General features: G+C 40.6%; 1 protein-coding gene across 1 annotated transcript in view; it reads right to left on the bottom strand.

The window, feature by feature from the left end:
* The window catches only part of fut8b (fucosyltransferase 8b (alpha (1,6) fucosyltransferase)), a 131,688-nt gene that overhangs the window by 53,620 nt on the left and 59,565 nt on the right, over positions 1-18,503 (bottom strand). Inside the window, exon 2 of the mRNA XM_036582196.1 lies at positions 15,209-15,703. Coding sequence (XP_036438089.1) covers positions 15,209-15,411 — 203 coding nt within the window. The 5' untranslated portion in view covers positions 15,412-15,703. The remainder of the gene's footprint in view (positions 1-15,208; positions 15,704-18,503) is intronic.

Below are 18,503 nucleotides of genomic sequence, written 5' to 3'. Positions count from 1 at the left end.
CAGAGAGACAACAGTGTCCTATGATATTAGATTAAAAAATCTAAACAGGCCTGATGGTGGAATGACCATTAGATGGCCTGCAAAAAATGATGGAAAACGTAAGCTGTGTCCCAAATCAAGGCCTGCACCCTTTGGACGCTGCATTTGAAGGCTGATTTCGTCACAGCAGCACGACAAGGCTGTCCCATTTTAAAAGGTTCCTTCATGTTCAGCCGAGAAATGTGTCCTTCCTTTCCATGGCAACGAAGGATCCAATGCATTCAGCCTTCGCGGGTCTATGCAGCCTTCAAAGTACACGCCTTCGTAGACCACGTCCTTCGAATGATGCAGCCCCTGAATTGGGACCCAGCTATAGATGAACAAATCCTTGAATAGTTCTCAACTTAAATAAATGTTTAAATTAATGTTTGCTGGTGCAACCTGCACTTAGAAGTCTACGTTTCACTCTCTCTCTCTTTCTCTACTCAGAGCCAGAATCAGATTTGTTTTCTCTCTGATTATGTCAGCTCCCTGTGGTGTTCCTCATTCATCTCTTCTCTCCTCCATCCTCTGTTTCTCTGCTACCTCCATCGCTCCATGCTTCTCCCACCAAAACGCTTCTCAGCATGGAGCATCCCACAAAACATCCATCACCATCTCCCTCCTACTGCCTGAATTTACAGCGCACTCACGCTCTCAGCGCACAGCTCCCACACCTCACCGCTCACACACCTCCGCGCTGTGGCTCTTGCTCTGGAGGCTAAGTGCCAAATCTACAGTAACTGAACTGTACTGCCAGCATGAATCCAAAAACACCTCTCCGTGGGTGCAGTTCACCATCAGTGACTTTACTCTTAGTTCCATTTTACTTATTTATGAGGGGCATACAGAGAACTCGGCAAACGTTTTATGCGCCTAAATGATATTTAACCCTCAGAGACCCTCTGCTGCAAAATTGCAACCACTGTTTGAAGCGCTCCACTTATGCCTAGTTCTGAGTAAATGTCAAACAACATTTATTGGCATCCTTGATCTTGACTTTTTTTTAACCATTTAAACTCATGATTATAATTCTGCAACATTTTTCCAAAATACACCCCAAACAAAAATATGTAAAAAATGTTTTTATGTTCAGTGGCGTTCTAACAACAGTTTACCTGGGAAAATGCTTGAGTTTCCTTTTCTAACATACATAATGCTGTTGTCTGAAGAAAACCTTAATTACCCTTAAAACCCTTAATTTTTTTGTCATTTTTCAGTTTTTGACATAAATGACCCAAAATTACTTGAAAAAACATTCTGATTCCACTGACTTACATTAAAAGTAAAGTAGGTTTTTTCCTTTTCCTGTAATGTTGTCATTCTGGAAATATGAGGTTTTCTTTCGACAACAGCAATATGTTTGTATTGAAAAGGACAGGTATTTTACATACATATGAGTAACATATGCTGCACATTATCCCCCCACCACCAAACTCACCCCCTGCAGCAAAATCACAGAACATCCCCCCACCAACACTTTCCAAAACTTCCTTTATATTTAATAGAAAGTTGCATTAATTATGATGAGATACTAACAAATCAATTAAAAAAGACAGAGAGAGAAACACTGAATGGTTGGGTTTCTGAGTGTTAAAAACTTTTTAAAACACTAAATACAAATAACTCCTACAATGATTGGTGATTTTATGTATTCTTATGTGTTTATTTAACTATTTCCAAATCTCTCCTCATTGGCAGCTGTGTTATTTGTTGTTATCATCCAGTTGCAGCATTTGGATGCAAGTCTTTAGTTTTATTAAAAAATTCATGACACAAAGGTGACGAAACAAAGACAGAACACTAAACAAAATCTTGAAACGTAAAGAAAACCATAGGCAGAGGGACATGAAGAAAACTAGAAAACAAATCAGAGAAACCAAAACAGGGCCTGAGAGAACAAACACCAAGCAAACACAAAGCACACAAGCAAGGGTATGAATACACAAGAAACAGACCAGAAATACCTGGGACTAATGAGAGGGCGGGGCTACAACCAAGAGACAGGTAAGACAGATAACAAGTGGGCAGGACCAGGGAGACGACAAAGACCAAAACAACAATAAAAGCACAAGGCTGGCATAAACTAAAGCACATGCAACAAAAAAACTAAGGCTGAAACAGCGAAAGACAAGAAAAGGGCAAGACAGAATGTCACACCAATACCTTTAATTAAATTTAGCTATTAAGTAAAATTAAGTGGTTTGCAGATGGAATGCAACAAATTATTGCTGTCCAAAAAAATGTTCATTTTTTGTTGATTTTTACATTTGAACATCATTTGAGCACATCAAAAATAAAAAATACGCAATTTTACCTAATAACAGTATATATATATATATAGTCCAAATCTCTGGCCACTTTATAAACCTCTCTCTTGTAGCTCCACCTTGCTGGTGTTCAGTAAGAGACTGTAGCTCATCTGTAGATGTACAGTTTGTGTTGTCCATCCTTTAGTCCTTCATCAGTGGTCACTTTCTGACCACAGAGCTGCCCTTCTCTGGATATTTCTGGATGGCGGTCCACTCTCAACCTAGCAGTGACACTGATGTGTGTAAACACTCCAGCAGCACAGCTGTGTCTGATAGACTCACATCAGCACCACACACACTAACATATCACTGCTGTGTCACTGTGTCACTGCTGTGCTGAGAATTGACCACCACCCAAATAATATTTGGACAACAGCAGCCCTGAGGTCAGAAACTGACCAATAATGAGTGGGGTAGAGGGGGCTGATAAACTGAGCAATAACAGACAGACTACACTCTGCACACCATTATAGTGGACATATATGGTAGATGGAGCTCACAGCGTGGCCAGTTAGTAGAAGTACAATGTGGGTGTTTCTAATAAAGTGGCCAGTTAGTGGAAGTACAAGGTAGGAATTTCTAATATGGTGGCCAGCAAATAGAAGTAAAATGCACCTGAATATATATGTGGTACTCTTTTCCTAAAAATCAACCTGCTTTGGCTTAAGCATGTTATGTTACAGTAAACTGACAGAGAAAACATGCTCATTTGTATCAAAACATTTTTTAAAACCTAGATGGCCCTAAACTTTTGATGGGCAGAGTAAAACTAGTGGTCTCAGCTGTAACTTCATCGATTTTCTCAATCCTTCCACACTCGTCTGAAGTGGCCTTGTGCCCCTACTGCCTGTCTGCTATCACTTGCATGCAGCCATCTCTTCTTGACCCCCCAACACACACAGGCTCACCTGCCTCTCATAAAACCCTCCACATAACACACTCAGCTCTGCTCTTATCCTCTTGTCCCTCTCCTCTCTGTGAGATACACCCTGTGTGTGCCCTACACCCAAGGATATAGTTTTGGACTCAGAAGTGGCTAAGGCCACAATAATGCTGGAGCTAGATAACAGAGTTAAGTTAGCTAGCTAGCTGAAAGTGACAAATGCACATCCGGCATCACTTATTTATGTTTTATTGGCAGAATTTCATACTTGCAATAATTCATATCACAGATGTAAGTTAATTTTAGCTATAGGTGCTACATTTACCATTTGGCAAAATCAGGTTAACATTTACATTGACAGCATTTAGCAGATACCCTTATCCAGAGTGGCACATGAAAAGCTGCTTTGGAAACAGATGTAGGAAACAACTGTAACATAACCATGGAAATGAGTGTAGTGTAACAATGGAAATGCATTTAGGAAAGTGCAGTGTAACCATAGTAATTGGTGTAGTATAACATAACCATGGTAATGGATGTAGTGTAACCATGGAAAGAGTTGGACAAATTGGTGTAGTGAAAAATATGTGATGTAACAACTGAAATGAGTGTAGCATAATATAACCATGGAAAAGGCGTAGTGTGACAATGGAATTAAGTGTAGGATATAGTGTAACCATGGAAATAAGTGTAACCATGGAAAGCATGTACTCTAACCATGGAAATAAGTGTAACCATGGAACGAGTGTAGTGTAACCATGGAAATAAGTGTAAACGTGGAAAGGATGTAGTGTAACCATGGAAATAAGTGTAACCATGGAAAGGATGTAGTGTAACCATGGAAATAAGTGTAACCATGGAAAGGGTGTAATGTAGTGTAACCATGGAATTAAATGTAACCATGGAACGAGTGTAGTGTAGTGTTGCTATGGAAATAAGTGTTACTATAGAAAGGTAGTAGTGTGTCCATGGAAATAGGTGTAACCATAGAAATTAGTGTAACCATGGAAAGGGTGTAGTGTAACCATGGAAATAAGTGTAGAAGTGTAGTGTAATCATGTAAATAAGTAAAAGCATAGAAAGAGTGTAGTGTTATCATGGAAATAAGTATAACCACAGAAAGGATGTAGTGTAACCATGGAAATAAGTGTAACCATAGAAAGGGTGTAGTGCAACCATGAAAATAAGTGTAGTGTCACCACAGAAATAAGTGTAAGCATAGAAAGGGTATAGTGTGACCATGAAAATAAGTGTAGTGCAACCATGGAAATAAGTGTAGTGTAACCATGGAAATAAGGGTAGTGTAACCATGGGAATAATCCAAGAATGTAACCAAGGGTGTAGCATGGGTGTAGTTCTACTTCAGATGATTTTTTTAATTGGCTGGACAGTAAGAGTACACCTGCACGATTTAGTGATTTCACCTGCAAACTCTCATTAACTTTGAAAAGGACAAAGCCTGGATTTTGGACAGTCCTCAGTGGAAACTTTGCCGATGCCTGCACCTTTGAGCTCATTCCTCCAGCCTGCAGCAGCCCATCACTCACTCTCTGTTCTCCAATCAGTTTCACTCTCTGTCTCTGCGCCCATTAGTCCTGCTCTAGCTCTACTCTGTGTGTGTGTGTGTGTGTGTGTGTGTGCGTGTGTGCGTGCGTGTGTGTGCGTGTGGCCTTGTCTGTCATCTCCTGCACACTCCCCACAGCCCCCCTTACGACCTTCTGTCTGAACCACCATGGCACCTGCCACTCCATCAGCGCAACGTCATCTATCACACCAGAGACGAGGAGAGAGAGAGAGAGAGAGAGAGAGGAGAGAGAGAGAGAGAGAGAGATACTAAGGCAAAAATGAGTGAAATAAAGTGAAAGAAAAGCAGAAAAGATCATGAGACAGAGAACAAGGGAAAGAATGAGTGAAATTAAGAGAGACAGACAATAGAAATGCAAAGTCAAACCACAGGGAAGAAGTTTAACTGAACATTAGACCGCTCTGACTCTTTTAAAAGAGGGAGAGAGAGAGAGATGCATGTAAAATCTGAGCACAAAGCAGTGCTGGTTGATTGGGTCACTAAATAACCATCAGCACTGCTCATTAACCTCCATCTGCCTGCTGGATGCTGATACCGCTGACCGCTGGGACTGCAAAGGGCCAGAAGTCAAAATAATACATCATTACTGATGGAGAGTTTTAGCTGATTGTGAATGTTTTGGAGAGGCAGTGGAGCCCTTCAGAAGCAATCTGACCCTCTACTTACAGCCTTTAGTCACCTGTACCATTTAGGACACCAGAAAGCATCTATATATGTCCAGATAACACCATAATAATTAGCACCCTTTAGATTGGTAAATATTGAAAAAAAAAAAATGCCCAAATGATCTTTGGCTGCGTTCACACTGCAGGTGAAAGAAGCCCAAATCTGATTTTTTATTTATCTGACACAGATTTGTCTTTAGTAGGGCTGGGCACTGAAATTCGATACCAAAAAGGCACCGACCGAAGCATCTCGGTACTACCGAGTACCGAAAAGTGAAAAACAAAAAACAGTGCCTATTTTTGATACTTTGCATAAAACGTAAGTCACGAGGGATTATTGGAGTTGACCTTACCACTAATGCAATAATAAAAAAAAAAAACGCAACTCCCTGATGCACAGAAGCGCAGAGAGCACACAGCTAGATAAATATGTCAGAGAGGTCGAAAGTCTGGCTCTACTTCGAAAAATCTCCATCAAGAAAACTGCTGAATTTTCGACTGCATGAAGAACATAATCATAAATAAGCTGTATTAACTATTTGCATGTTGTTTTCATGCTGTAGGTGAGGGCTTTGACAGTGCTAGGTTCAGTTTACCAGTTCTACTCAAGCTAATGTGGTTGCCCACGAAGAAACAACCCCTTTCACTGTAGCAGAAAAGCTAAGGATGTTGGTTGAGGGGAGGCAAGAATGCCACAGAGCAGTAAGCAATTTTATTGTTAAAGGATCGCAGCCCTTTTCGACTGTTGAATCCCCCTACACAAGATAGATCATTTGTTTTATGCCTCTATGGCACACCTATAACAGTGGTTACAATAATGTATATGTGCTTTGTGAATACATTTTTCTCTGTGTTTTTATTTATTTAAATTCCAAGTATCAGCCCCCATCTAGAGATATGCTGTGAAACACACTAATACCTGCCTGGTATGCAGTAGAAAAAGAAAATAATAATAATAATAATAATTATTATTATTATTATTCCTTTTTTGTACGTTTTGTCACAATTAAAAAAAAAGGTATTGAAAAAAGTCTCATTTAGGTATTGATATTGAATTAAAAGTATCAAATCGGTATCGAACATTTCCAAACGACATCCAGCCCCAGTCTTTAGTGTGACAGTATGAACTCAGGTTTGGGTCACTTTCACATGTGGTACTGAAATCAAAAATACATTCGATATGCTGAAGATAAATGGTAACATGATCAAAATGCACCGCTACGGTTATGCTTCACATCATCTTTCACTTTGGAGGACATCACAGACGAGTGCGGGCGGTCTAAACAAATAACCATGGCACTTTCTAACGAGAGACAAAAGAGGCAAAGGAGCCTCTCTCTTATCAAGTCTCTTTAATCAGCACATAACAGAACATGTTTTGGCACAGAGTTTGTGTCCCTTTGCTAGCATTCTGCTTCACGGCAGGTAAACAAATGAAACTGAGCTCCCTCACAGCGTTTGGTTGGCTTCCACAAATAAAATAAGCAAGAAATTCTTAATAATTAATACTGTTTACTCTCTTCTGTAAACTATGTCCAGCGTGGTCGTGTTGGTGTCCACTGTTTGTCCTCCAAGTTTAAAGTATCAGTTTGCACATGGTAAAGTTCAGTGTCAGGTTAAAGGAGTCTATTAATCTTAAGGAAAGGTAGAGGACAGCTGTGTTTGTTGGATAAATATGTTGGGTGGATCGATGTTCTTTTGCGCATGTGGGTCAGTTCAGGAGCAGGATCTGTTCAGATTGATGTCAGATACAGGCCACATTAAAAAGACAATGTGAAATGACAGAATCAAATTTGGGCAGTAAAGCAGTTTTGGGCCTCTTTTCATTTTCAATTCCAGTTTGAGACGCTTTCATATGTGGTGCTGAAGTTTGATACGTATTCGAAATGTGGCAATGGACAGCCAGATCGGAATTCATGCAAAATGTATGTCAATCCAACCCGACATTGGTTATAATTTCGCACTGCTGAGACCTCATAAATATTTTGGGTGATGTTTTTGTTCAATAAATGAGAAGACACTTATCCAAAGCCGCTCCGTGTGCGAAGAGTTTTCGAAAGAAATGGCTGAATTTGGCTGTAGGAGAACGAGGCTGCAGCGTCAAAGAAAAGTTAAGAGTCTAGTTTAAAGAATTCGAGGACATGAACCAAAGAAGTGACCGTGACATTTTTATGGCGAGCTCGAACACGTTCTGGGTGATGAGCCCAGCTGTCTGTCAGTGAAGCTTCACGATCGCTCCTGCAATGCTGGTGAAGATGAAACTGAAACCTCTGGGAGCAACTGCCGTTCGTTCATAGTCATGCTTGCGTACCTCTGGATGAGCCACGTAAAGCAACGTGAAGCAATGTTCTTTTGCTTTAGGAGTAGGATCTGTTCAGACTAATGTCGCATATACATCACATTTAAAAGATATATATATATATATTCTGATAAGACCTCTTAAGCGCTCAGCGTACTTCTTGCCAAATATGAAGTGAAGCCAAAAGTGCCTATGACCTTTCCTGGAAAACGATTCTATCATTGTCAGAATGCTGCGCTATGCAAGGTAGAACAGGAAAATTTGAACAACAAGCAGGCGAATAGGATGCTAATTTCAGGCTTTGTTGCTTGGAACGCCTCTTTTTTACTGACCAATCACAGGCCTTTTTAAGAAATGTTTTCGTAGTGAGTTCACCCAGCTTCCATGTGCACGACACAGTGAGCGGCATCTGCGGTTGTTCGGTTTCTCTGCAATTACGTCATATTGTTCACCAAAGCCAGACAAATGTTGTCTCTGCAAGTAGAATGCCGAAGGCTTTATTGTGAAGGTGGTCCTAGTGTCCCTCAAGGGGATATGTGTGTAGAACAGGTAGAACTGTGGGTCTGACCAGAGTGCTGTGAATAGCATGCGAAGTGATAGAGAAAACTCTGCTTATGTACGTCGTAGCTGTGGCCCACAACAGCTGGATAATAAAGCACCACAACTTGTGTGAAAGCTGTGTCTCCTTTAATATGTATGTATGGAGTTTACTGTAGCCTAAAAATATATATTTTAAAGAAGTTAATATTGGCACTGTAGCCATGCTTAATGTATGTGCTAGCATGTAGATCACAAATAATATGGAATGAAATAAGCCGAATATTCTCCTGTGGAAATGAAAGCTCAGTTCATAAATATTCACACGTCTCGCACTCTTGCTTTCTCATGTAACTGCGTATCTATATGTTTCATACGTGTGCATGTCATGACCAAAAAAATAAATAAAGAATTTATGAGAGAATAAAGCTTTCACTTCCATGAGAGAATATTGCATTTATTCAGGATGAAACATCCATGTGTGGCAGAATGAGGTCGGATACAGTATGGGGCTTGAAAACATGCAGCCACACGCTGTGAAACATAATAAACACAGAAATGGAAGAAAAAAACCCACTGAGGAGTCTGTAAATACTGCAAACAGCATCAACTAAAAACTTTATTTCTCAAGCGATCACATCTACAGCTTTTAAATTAACTCAACTCAGTGCAATTGCTTAAATAAAGTTTTTGGATGTGATTAAGTGAAGAAATATTTTTTAATGAATCCAAAAGTGAATGATGACGATCTTTATACTGCTGAGCTATTGATTGCTTTTTGAGGAGGAAACAGTGAATAGCAGGCCCATACACAGATGCTTTTGGGCACAAGGGCTCCAAGGACAAAAGGGCAACCTGCATATGAATGAAGTTTCATTTCATTTACAGCACATGGCATGCACTGCTATCCAGAGACACAGTCTAATCGTGTTTCAACGGAAGGGAATGTAGTTACATTAAAAACTCCATGGGCAGCATAATATAGCACTGTTGCAAACTAATATGCAGGCACGTGCTCAGATAGACCCCGGGGGGGGGAGCTTAAGTCCCTGCCCTTTTACCCTCAGATTGCTCAAGCGCCTTCTTAGCTGGCATGAATAATAATTGTCTTTTATATAGCCCTTCATAAAGACCCATTTCATCGAGGCAAGGCTCAGTCTTGCATCAGGAATAGAGCTAGTGGGTCAGCTCAGGTTCCACAAGCTCCATCACTCTTGAGCACCCCCTCTGATGCAGTGCTGACCACATATTTCACCTCAGACAACTCTGAACTGAATACCACAGATCTAATTGATAATCTCATGGCAACAAAACATTGGGACACTAAAAATTTCATTAAGCCAAGTTTCTGTTGTTGTAAAACACTGACATTGATGCCAGATGTTGCAAAGCCCTTAAACAGGAATATAACTCACCACTTTAAAACAATTAGATAGCATAGTGGGAAAAGTTACATCCTTGTATATTATCAGTGTTCTGACGGTGGGATTTTTATTGCTGTTGTGGTGTGTGCATTTGTGTCAGTTACTGAGGCTTATAGGTGGCTGGTACTGCACCAAAGGAAGCTAAGCCCGACCTTCTAGGTCTATTCCCGGGCCTGCTGGTGGGCCCTGCCATTGTAAAGGGTTAACCCAATTTGCGAGCAGGTCCAAGCTTTTATCCCTCACTTCTATCACTCAAAAATAACTCAGTCATTCTGCAGTGGTTTAAATGTAGTTACTAAAAAAAAACAAGCTTCAGGATGCGGAACTACAAAAGAGTTACAGCAGTAGCTCGAGATAGTTATCATTTAATGTACTTGCACTCTAAGAAGTGTCAGCTTAAAACAGGTCCTCAATCTGTCACATCTTTTAAATCTTGTTTTTAGTTTTTTACTTAATCTGTTTTCCCATGTTTACAGCATGCAGAACAAACAACACAGTGTCTCTATCTCTCTCTCTTCTTGATTCATTTTTCAATTCATTTCAATTCAAAACTATTTGAATAGCACTTTGTACAACTGGTATTGTCACAAAGTACTTTTACAGAAATCAAGGTCCGAGCCCCACCTAAGCAAGCCAAGAGCGACAATGGCAAGGAAAGACTACTAGAAACAAGAAGAATAAACCTTAAAACCAACAAAGACTCAAAAGGGGGAACCATTCTCTTCTAGCTGACACCAGACAGCAAAATGAGTTATGTAAATGTGAGTGAGGAGATGATAAATGAACACACAAAAAAACCAAGTGAGGCTCATCCAAGGCCAGAAATGTTTTTAGGTTTAGTTCAAATTCTATTTTATTTTATGACACTCACTATCCCCAAAAAATAATAATAACAGAGTACATTTTCACATAAGCTTCAGCCTTTAACCCATTAAAATCCCAGGCTTATTACATACTAAGGCTTATTATTCAGTAATTACAGGGACATCAATGCAAACTGGTTGAGCTATTCTTAGGTTATAGAAGTGTGTAATAAAACTTTGTGCCCTGCCCATTTAAGGGGTTAATTGTCTATTTGCTCGGTTTGTGCCACTCTAAAGTGTGTAATTTGGCTAATTAGCTACCTCGCTTGCCAGTTAACTTCATTTGTTAGCTGCTATAAAACAACATTTATACAGAATCATGGGTAGAATCAAGCAAAGCTCATATTTATTGCTGTTGTGTGTGCAGATAAGATCAATAACACTCGCTCAGGAGGCTAATATAAATGCATTCGTTTCCTAACTAGTGAACTCAAAAATTACTGTTACAAAATAGTAATTTTCAGATTACCAGTGGAAACATCAATATAGCATTCTATTTCAAGTTCTGGTGTACATTACCAACCATATAATAGTGCTTGGTGACTTTATCCTCACCTAAAAAACTGGACTTGTCATTGGCTTCAGCTGCAGTGTTACCAAAGACAGAGGAAAACACTCTTGAGTACCATTATGTCCTGTTGGGACCACGCTTCAGCAGGCATCAAAAACAATAAAACTGGAACTTTCAGTGTTGCACTGATGACCAATGGAAAAAACACAGTTCCAGTTTTCTGGTGGCAAAGGTTCCTGTTCTTTGGGCAGTGGAAAAACATCCTTTGTTGCCACTTTATTATGTGCACCTACCTTATGCCTACTAAAATCCCAGGCTTATTACATACTAAAGCTTATTATTCAGGAACTACAGGAGTTTCAATGCAAACTGGCTAAGCTATTCTTAGGTTAAAGAAGTGTGTAATAAAACTTGGGGCCTGCTGGTGGGCTCTGGCCATTTAAGAGGTTAACTGTGGAAAATATAAGAATATTTCTGAGCACTTTGGAGTGAACAGCCAAAAAGGCAGAGGTATGGTCAAAGGAGAACTGAGAAAGAGATAAAGGAGCATGCACCAGACATCGCTGAAGAGCTTGCACAGCTCACTGAAGTCTTCATCTCCATCTGGGAAGGCAGCAGAGACAGCAGTGTCAGCATGAACTTCTACAAGACCTCAAAGGGATGAACGAGGCCTTGGTCACGTCTTTGTTAGGATGCATGCCAGCGACAGGACTTACACCACACTCACACGAATGGCACTGTCACAGAGAGCTTGGCCACACAACCGCATTTTGCCAACTCCGAAGACACACTTTGTGTGCTCCTCACTAACTGACATAGTTACTACAAGGTCAACAAGCAGACAGGGCCAGTGACTTATGAACTGTACATGCCCAAGAAAAGTAAACAGCATCAGCAATATCAAACTATTGTCGACCTACTGAACCTATTGAAATAGTTCAAGCCACAGCCAGTGCAGCAGCACCTGTTCATTATTTACTTACAATTTGATCATTTTACACAGGTAGGCGAAGGTAGTGTTAGAAGTCTACCCCAAGGACTATTACTGGTATAATGTAGGGTGATTGCCCAGGCAGGGGATCAAACCCCAGTTTGCAGCATGGGAGGCAGTGGTGTTACTCTCTACACTATACCAACCAAACCAACACTGTATCAACAAGGAGGAAGGGGAGGTCTTGAGTCTAGCACAAGATCTGTGTCAAGGAGCACTCTATAGTATCCCAAATTGATCCTCTGGGTTTGGGAGAGAAGGTTGATGTAATGAGGGTAAAGGGGAATTATTGAGCCTTCAACCTGCAAACGGTGCAAAGTTGTACTTGTTTCATTGCAACATTCAATTTTGCATTGGCAAATCAAAGATAAATCTCACCCTTTGACCCAAGCCCTGCAAAGACAGCCTTGGTAAGGGGATGGACTCTGCAAAATATTGTCTTTTGTGATCTGTGCAAGGGATAGTGGCAGGTGCCTTTGGCCTCAGAAACAAGGGATCAGACATCCTTCAAGACACCTTTTGGATTCTATAATTTTGCTGTGATGCCTTGTGGGCTGCACTGGATACCACTGACCTTAGAGGCTAATGGACAAAGTGTTTGCATGCAGTTTATAGCCACATTTATAAATAATATGGCCATGTTTAGTCCTGCAAGGATCATCTGGCCCACATAGGGCAGGTGCTCCAATAGATTTAGTATGCTGACCTCAACTTCAACCCGCAGAAGTGTGTCTTGGCACGTTGCCACATCCAGTAGCGTGTGATTGCTAATAGGGTAATCTGGCCACATGTGGACAAGGTTGATGCAAGTCCATATGTTCAGGTACCACTAGGAGAATGGTAAGATTAGTAGGGTGATACAAGAAGAAAGCAGTTGTCTTGACTGATCTTATGAGGAAGGCGGCACTAGATAGACTGCAAAAGACTAAAGACTGTGACAGGGCCTTCAGGAAACTTCAAAGTTGTTTACATTACAAACAGACGCCACAGGGGCTGGTCAGAGGGGCTATTTTAGACGAGGAAGGTGAGTGAAGACCTGTTGCCTTCATTAGCGGGTAGTTCTCTTCCTGGGAGATGGCATTCTCCACTGTGGAGAAGAAGTAGTTGGCAATGAAATGAGTGGTAAAGTCTTTTCACCTTTCATTATAACTTGTAGGGTTTTGACCTTGTTCAAGAGACAGACCAGCAGGCACGTTGTATAAGAAGAGGGATGGTAATTCTCTTCTTTCAAGGTAGTATCTGTCCTTTGGTCATTCAAGTTCAGTGTTGCAGTTACTCAAAAAATAATCCATTACAAATTACTCAAACTGTAAAGGGATTACTTTATTGATTACTACCTATTACTTTACTTCTACACTACTTTAAAACTGACACAAAGCTGTACCAACTGGAAGGCACAAGGAAAATCCAATAATCCTTTCAATACTTTATTTAGAAAGAAATAGCCAGTACCAGTAGTGACAGAAACTAGTCAGTAAATCAGTGGTCTCCAACCCTAGACCTTTAGTTCCAATTTGTATCCACTATCCCCTTACTTAATGCTATCAAATCTGATCCAGCCAATCAGGCACTTGGGAAGAGGTTGATTAGCTGTAGCAGGTGTGACACATTGTGGTCGGACCTTCCAGGACCAGGGCTGGAGACCACTGCAGTAAATACAGCCCCAAAACAAGCTGCCTTAAAATAAAATCTTTAGGAATAAAATGTTAAGCTTAAAAAGCTGTTCCTGAGTGAACATCAAGTCAGGCCTGTTTAGTTGAGGCTGGGGTGCTCTCTGTTCTTCAGCACAGGTATCTTCATCCATCACTTTTGTATTAGCATAATTAAATGCTTCAACAGATTGCTCGCTGAGTTTATGGCGCTTCCCACGCTGCATTGCTTATATTGGTAGCACACAGGCATGCAAAATTACTTACAAGGACAGACATGGATCATTTATATGGATCGTTCCATTGAACTGCTTCAAAGTCAGGGTCAGTCAGTCAAAACGCAATTCAGACTTTTAACTTATGTGGAATTTAGACTAAATGCTTTTGCTCTGAGTGACCCTATACCTTAATTATGTTTATTTTACTAAAACAAATGATTGAACATTCCATTTTGTCAGTAACAAAACAATCATAACACTACCGAAACTTTAGCAAATGTTTCACTAATGACTGTTCTGGTAGTGACAATTTTAGCTCATTTTGAGCAGAACTCAAAAATGCTAGCCAGTACATGACTAGCAAACACAGCTTTAAACAGCTGCACATACATATAATCATTGTATTTTTCTTTAAAACACAAAAATGTTTACTTAATTGAAGAAAATATTTTGGCCATAATAATTCTTGATGTTCCACACTGATTTTCAGACTTTGGGACACATTTACTTCAAAACAATGGGACCTAACTGCTCACCATGTCAGGGATGCAGTCTCACTTCCTGCTCTAAAACACAGCGGCATGGCTAAAATTAGGCTCCACCTATGGACTAAAACCCTGTGTTTCGGTAATGACATGAAAACGTGAGACAGCATTTTTTTTTAATTAAACAACAACAATACAAAACACTAAGCGTTATTTAAAGGTGAGTTAGGAGATGACTAATGAATATACAAAAATGTGGAGGATGACGGAACTTTTCTGACAGCTAATAAAGCAGAGGTACGGTCACATGAGGATAGAAAATTCTTTGGGACAAATTTACTTCAAAACAGCTCACCATGTAGGCATGAGGGACGCAGTCTCACTTCCTGTTCTAAAATGCAGACGTGTTGCTAAACTAAAGCTCAGCCTATGGACTAAAACTCGGTAGTGACATGAAAACGGAGGACAGATTTTTTTTTTTTTTATTTAAAAAATTTAATTCATGATAAACATAAATCTTTGAACTTTTAACTAAATATATATATATATATATATATATATATATATGGCTATAAGTAAGAAAATTACCTATAAATGATGATTTTGGACATCTTTTGTTATTACTAACTCAATGCCTTGGGTTAAAATAGATTCATTACAGCTCAACTGAACATTACCTCAATATTACTTCATATACATACAGTAGCCTGTGTTCTCCCAGTTCTCCCAGCATCACCCCCCCCGCCACCTTCCCAGCCCAAAACCCACCTCAGTGCCTGTGCCATGCGCCGCAGGTCCTCATTTTGCTGCTTGAGGCGCTCCAGTTTGGTGAGGATTTTGGCCAGCTCTCTGCTGGACCGAGGTGTGTATTCGCTGTCCCGCACCAGGTGGCCCCCGATGTAGAAGAGCAGCGTCCCCCAGGCCAGCAGCACCAGGGCTATCCAGCGCCAGGACCCCGCCCACGGACGCATGCTGATTCTGACCTCGCGCACTCCACCACGGTCACCACAACAGATGCACGGCCATCTCAGGGAAGTTAAGCTGGTCAGAAGCCAGGAAGCACTGATTTATCGTTGTTTTATTTGTACCAGTAGCTGTATTTAAGTATGCATATCAGAACACCAGTGATGTTCAGGCATGGTGATTGGATGCTAAGGTAGCTGGCTGCAGGGTGGTCTGTTTTGCTGCAGTTTCACTTCAGCTCACTCCTGGACATCAGGTTCAGTCCTGAGATGTGTGAGTGGGCTTCTCGATGTTATTAACCTGTGGACATACAAAGAGAGGGACAGTGGAACCATGTGTTAGGTCAGTGCGCTGCAAATACTTGCATGTGGTGCCTGTGATATATGCTTGTGATGTAAATGCACATTTTATTCTATTTGCTAAAGTTCACATATTAAAAAATAAAAACATAGTTTCTTGCACAGGCCACATTTTGTTCTTGATTTTTCCCCAATGTATTAAATTCAAATAAACTGCCAAATATTAAAATGTGCAGAAGTTCACTATAGAAGATGTGTTCACTTATTTTTTAAAACAAAACATGTCATTTGATCAGGGGCGCCCAAATCTTTGCATATGATTGTATGTGGTCACTGAACATCTTGTAAAGCCAGTTTGTTTTTGAATCAAAATGCTGGAGATGTTCTCCTCTGTATCGAGGCGCTTTTTTATTTTATTATCATGGCAAAATGAACATGTTTTTCTTAAGATCTCAAGTTATTTATATCATTATGACAACAAAACACACACACACATTTTCTAAACCGCTTATCCTTCTGGGTAGCTGGGGGTGCTGGAGCCCAGCAGTCATTGGGCAGAAGGCAGGAAGCACCCTAGACAGTCTGCCAGTCCTCACGGGGCAGACACACAGATACATACATTACACCGAGGGGCAATTTAGCATCTCCCTGTGGCCTGGCTGCATGTCTTTGGACTGTGGTAGGAAAACATAGCACCGTGGAGGAAACCCACACGAGGAGAACATGCAAACTCTACACAGAAAGAACCCTCGTCGCCCGGCCGGGGAACCAAACCCAGGCCCTTCACCCAACAACAAAACAAATACTCCTTTATCAAGATGCAAGAATCGGAGAATTTGTTTCTGTAGACTAAGCTGTCCTGCAAAGCACACCAAGCTTACAATTATAACCACAATTACAATTTACACTTACACTTTTACACTTAACTTACAATTATAACAATTATAACCTCCAGATCCTCAGACAGTTATGTGTCAAACCGCAGCCATCAAATCGAATCACATGGACATGAAATTTGAGATTTTGAGATTTGTAGAGATTTACAGATCTGCTACTGCACAACACATGCATTCGATGCATGCTCTCCAGACTTGAGATATATACATCATATTTATCTACTGTAATCACTTCTGGTACAAAAAGTCTGTCCTGATTCATATTAAACTGAGTGTGTCTCTGAACTTTGATGCTTCTGTCATTTGTTCTTAAACACTCCTCGAACGTGAGCACAAACAGGTTCCATGAGGTGAAGGTGGGATCAAAAAGGGACAAAAGAGAAAATACCAACACAAGACAACACTCGTTATGTCATCATAATAGCATAAATATTTCAAGATCTTGAGAAAACAAATGAAAAAATAACTCATGGTCTTGGGAAACTGGAGAAACCGTGGCTCTTTAGGTCTTCTGTGCCTCTGTGTGCTTCTCAGGTTTCCTTTGAGCTATCCAACATTGTGGTCTTTTAGCACAAGTGCCATATATGCTACCTGGCAACTAGAGCTTATAGGTTGATGGACAAAGCAACAGTAACTAAGGGAGGCGGGGCTTGTCACAATTTTGCAGTCAGTTCCTTATACATCTCTCTATGTAGTGAATTAAACATTCAGATCCTGGATTGTGGTTCTGAAATTTGTGTACACAGCACAATATGTTCTCTCTCTCTTTCTCTCTGTCTCTTGCTCTTTCAGGAAAGCCCTGTCTCAGCACTTTCTGACAGGCTGATCAACATGCTGCAATTTCAGTCTGAATGTGACAGCGCTCTCAGAGCGTGCGTGCAGACATCGCCTCTGTACGACGAGCTGTCTGTCCACACGCGGAGCATCTCTACTTCGCTCAGCCTCACTGCTGTCTCAGCACTCGCACACAGACACACTCGCATGCCACTCTGCCAAGGTGACGGGATGAGCTCACTGGAGCAGCTCGAGAAAAAAAACCTACTATCATCACTTCTCAGAGAGAGAGAGCGAGAGAGAGAGAGAGCGAGGGAGCGATGGGGATTGAGTCCTTTGATGCACCCTCATTGCACTTTAACGGCCCATCACATTTCATTACAACGGAGATGGAGGAGAAAAGAAAGACTGGAGGACCTGGAGAGTGAGGAAAGTGATTGCGCAAAAAGCAAAGGCGATGAAATTACAGGCAAATATAACAAAACTATGAACTGGTACGATATTATGTGTTTTTTTGATCGTTTACAAATGCAGACAAGAACAATATTCAGTTATCTCTGAGAAAAAGCCTTGGCGTAGTCAGAGATGTGTGCCTTGGTGATAATATAAACTTCAGGCACGGCTTAAAGGGCAATTCCAACATTCAGAATTTCAATCACTGAGATGTAAACAGTCATTCAGAGTGGTTTAATGTGAAATGGTTCATTGTAGAGACTCTTTACAGCGGTGGTGATAGGAACCAGGGGTCACGATGTCTGCAAAAATAAAATTAATGTAGTTCAAAATTGCGTTTTAGGCTAAAATCATCTCAAAACTAAAGTAAAACAATGAGTGCATTTACATGCACTTAATAATCCGACAACTGCAGAAAATCAGCTTTTGTCAGTAACACGATCAATGTGTTCATATGCGCTTGAGTAATCAGATAATGGGGAAACTCCAGGTCTACATGAGTCAGGCAGTAATCAGATTTCTGCTTTACAATCAGCCAATAAACTCACAGAAGACGTGACATAAACATGAAGTCAAACTCAAACTTTAGGCTGCGGCTTTTCAAAAAAGACATCACGCCACTTTACCTGAAAATACTAATATGTATCATCTAGAAAATAAAGAATCTTTAAAGCCTTA

Source organism: Colossoma macropomum, unplaced genomic scaffold, assembly GCF_904425465.1.
Source record: "Colossoma macropomum unplaced genomic scaffold, Colossoma_macropomum, whole genome shotgun sequence".
NCBI lineage: Eukaryota > Metazoa > Chordata > Actinopteri > Characiformes > Serrasalmidae > Colossoma > Colossoma macropomum.
Note: the sequence above shows the minus strand (reverse complement) of the source record. Positions and strands in the feature narration are given on the sequence as shown.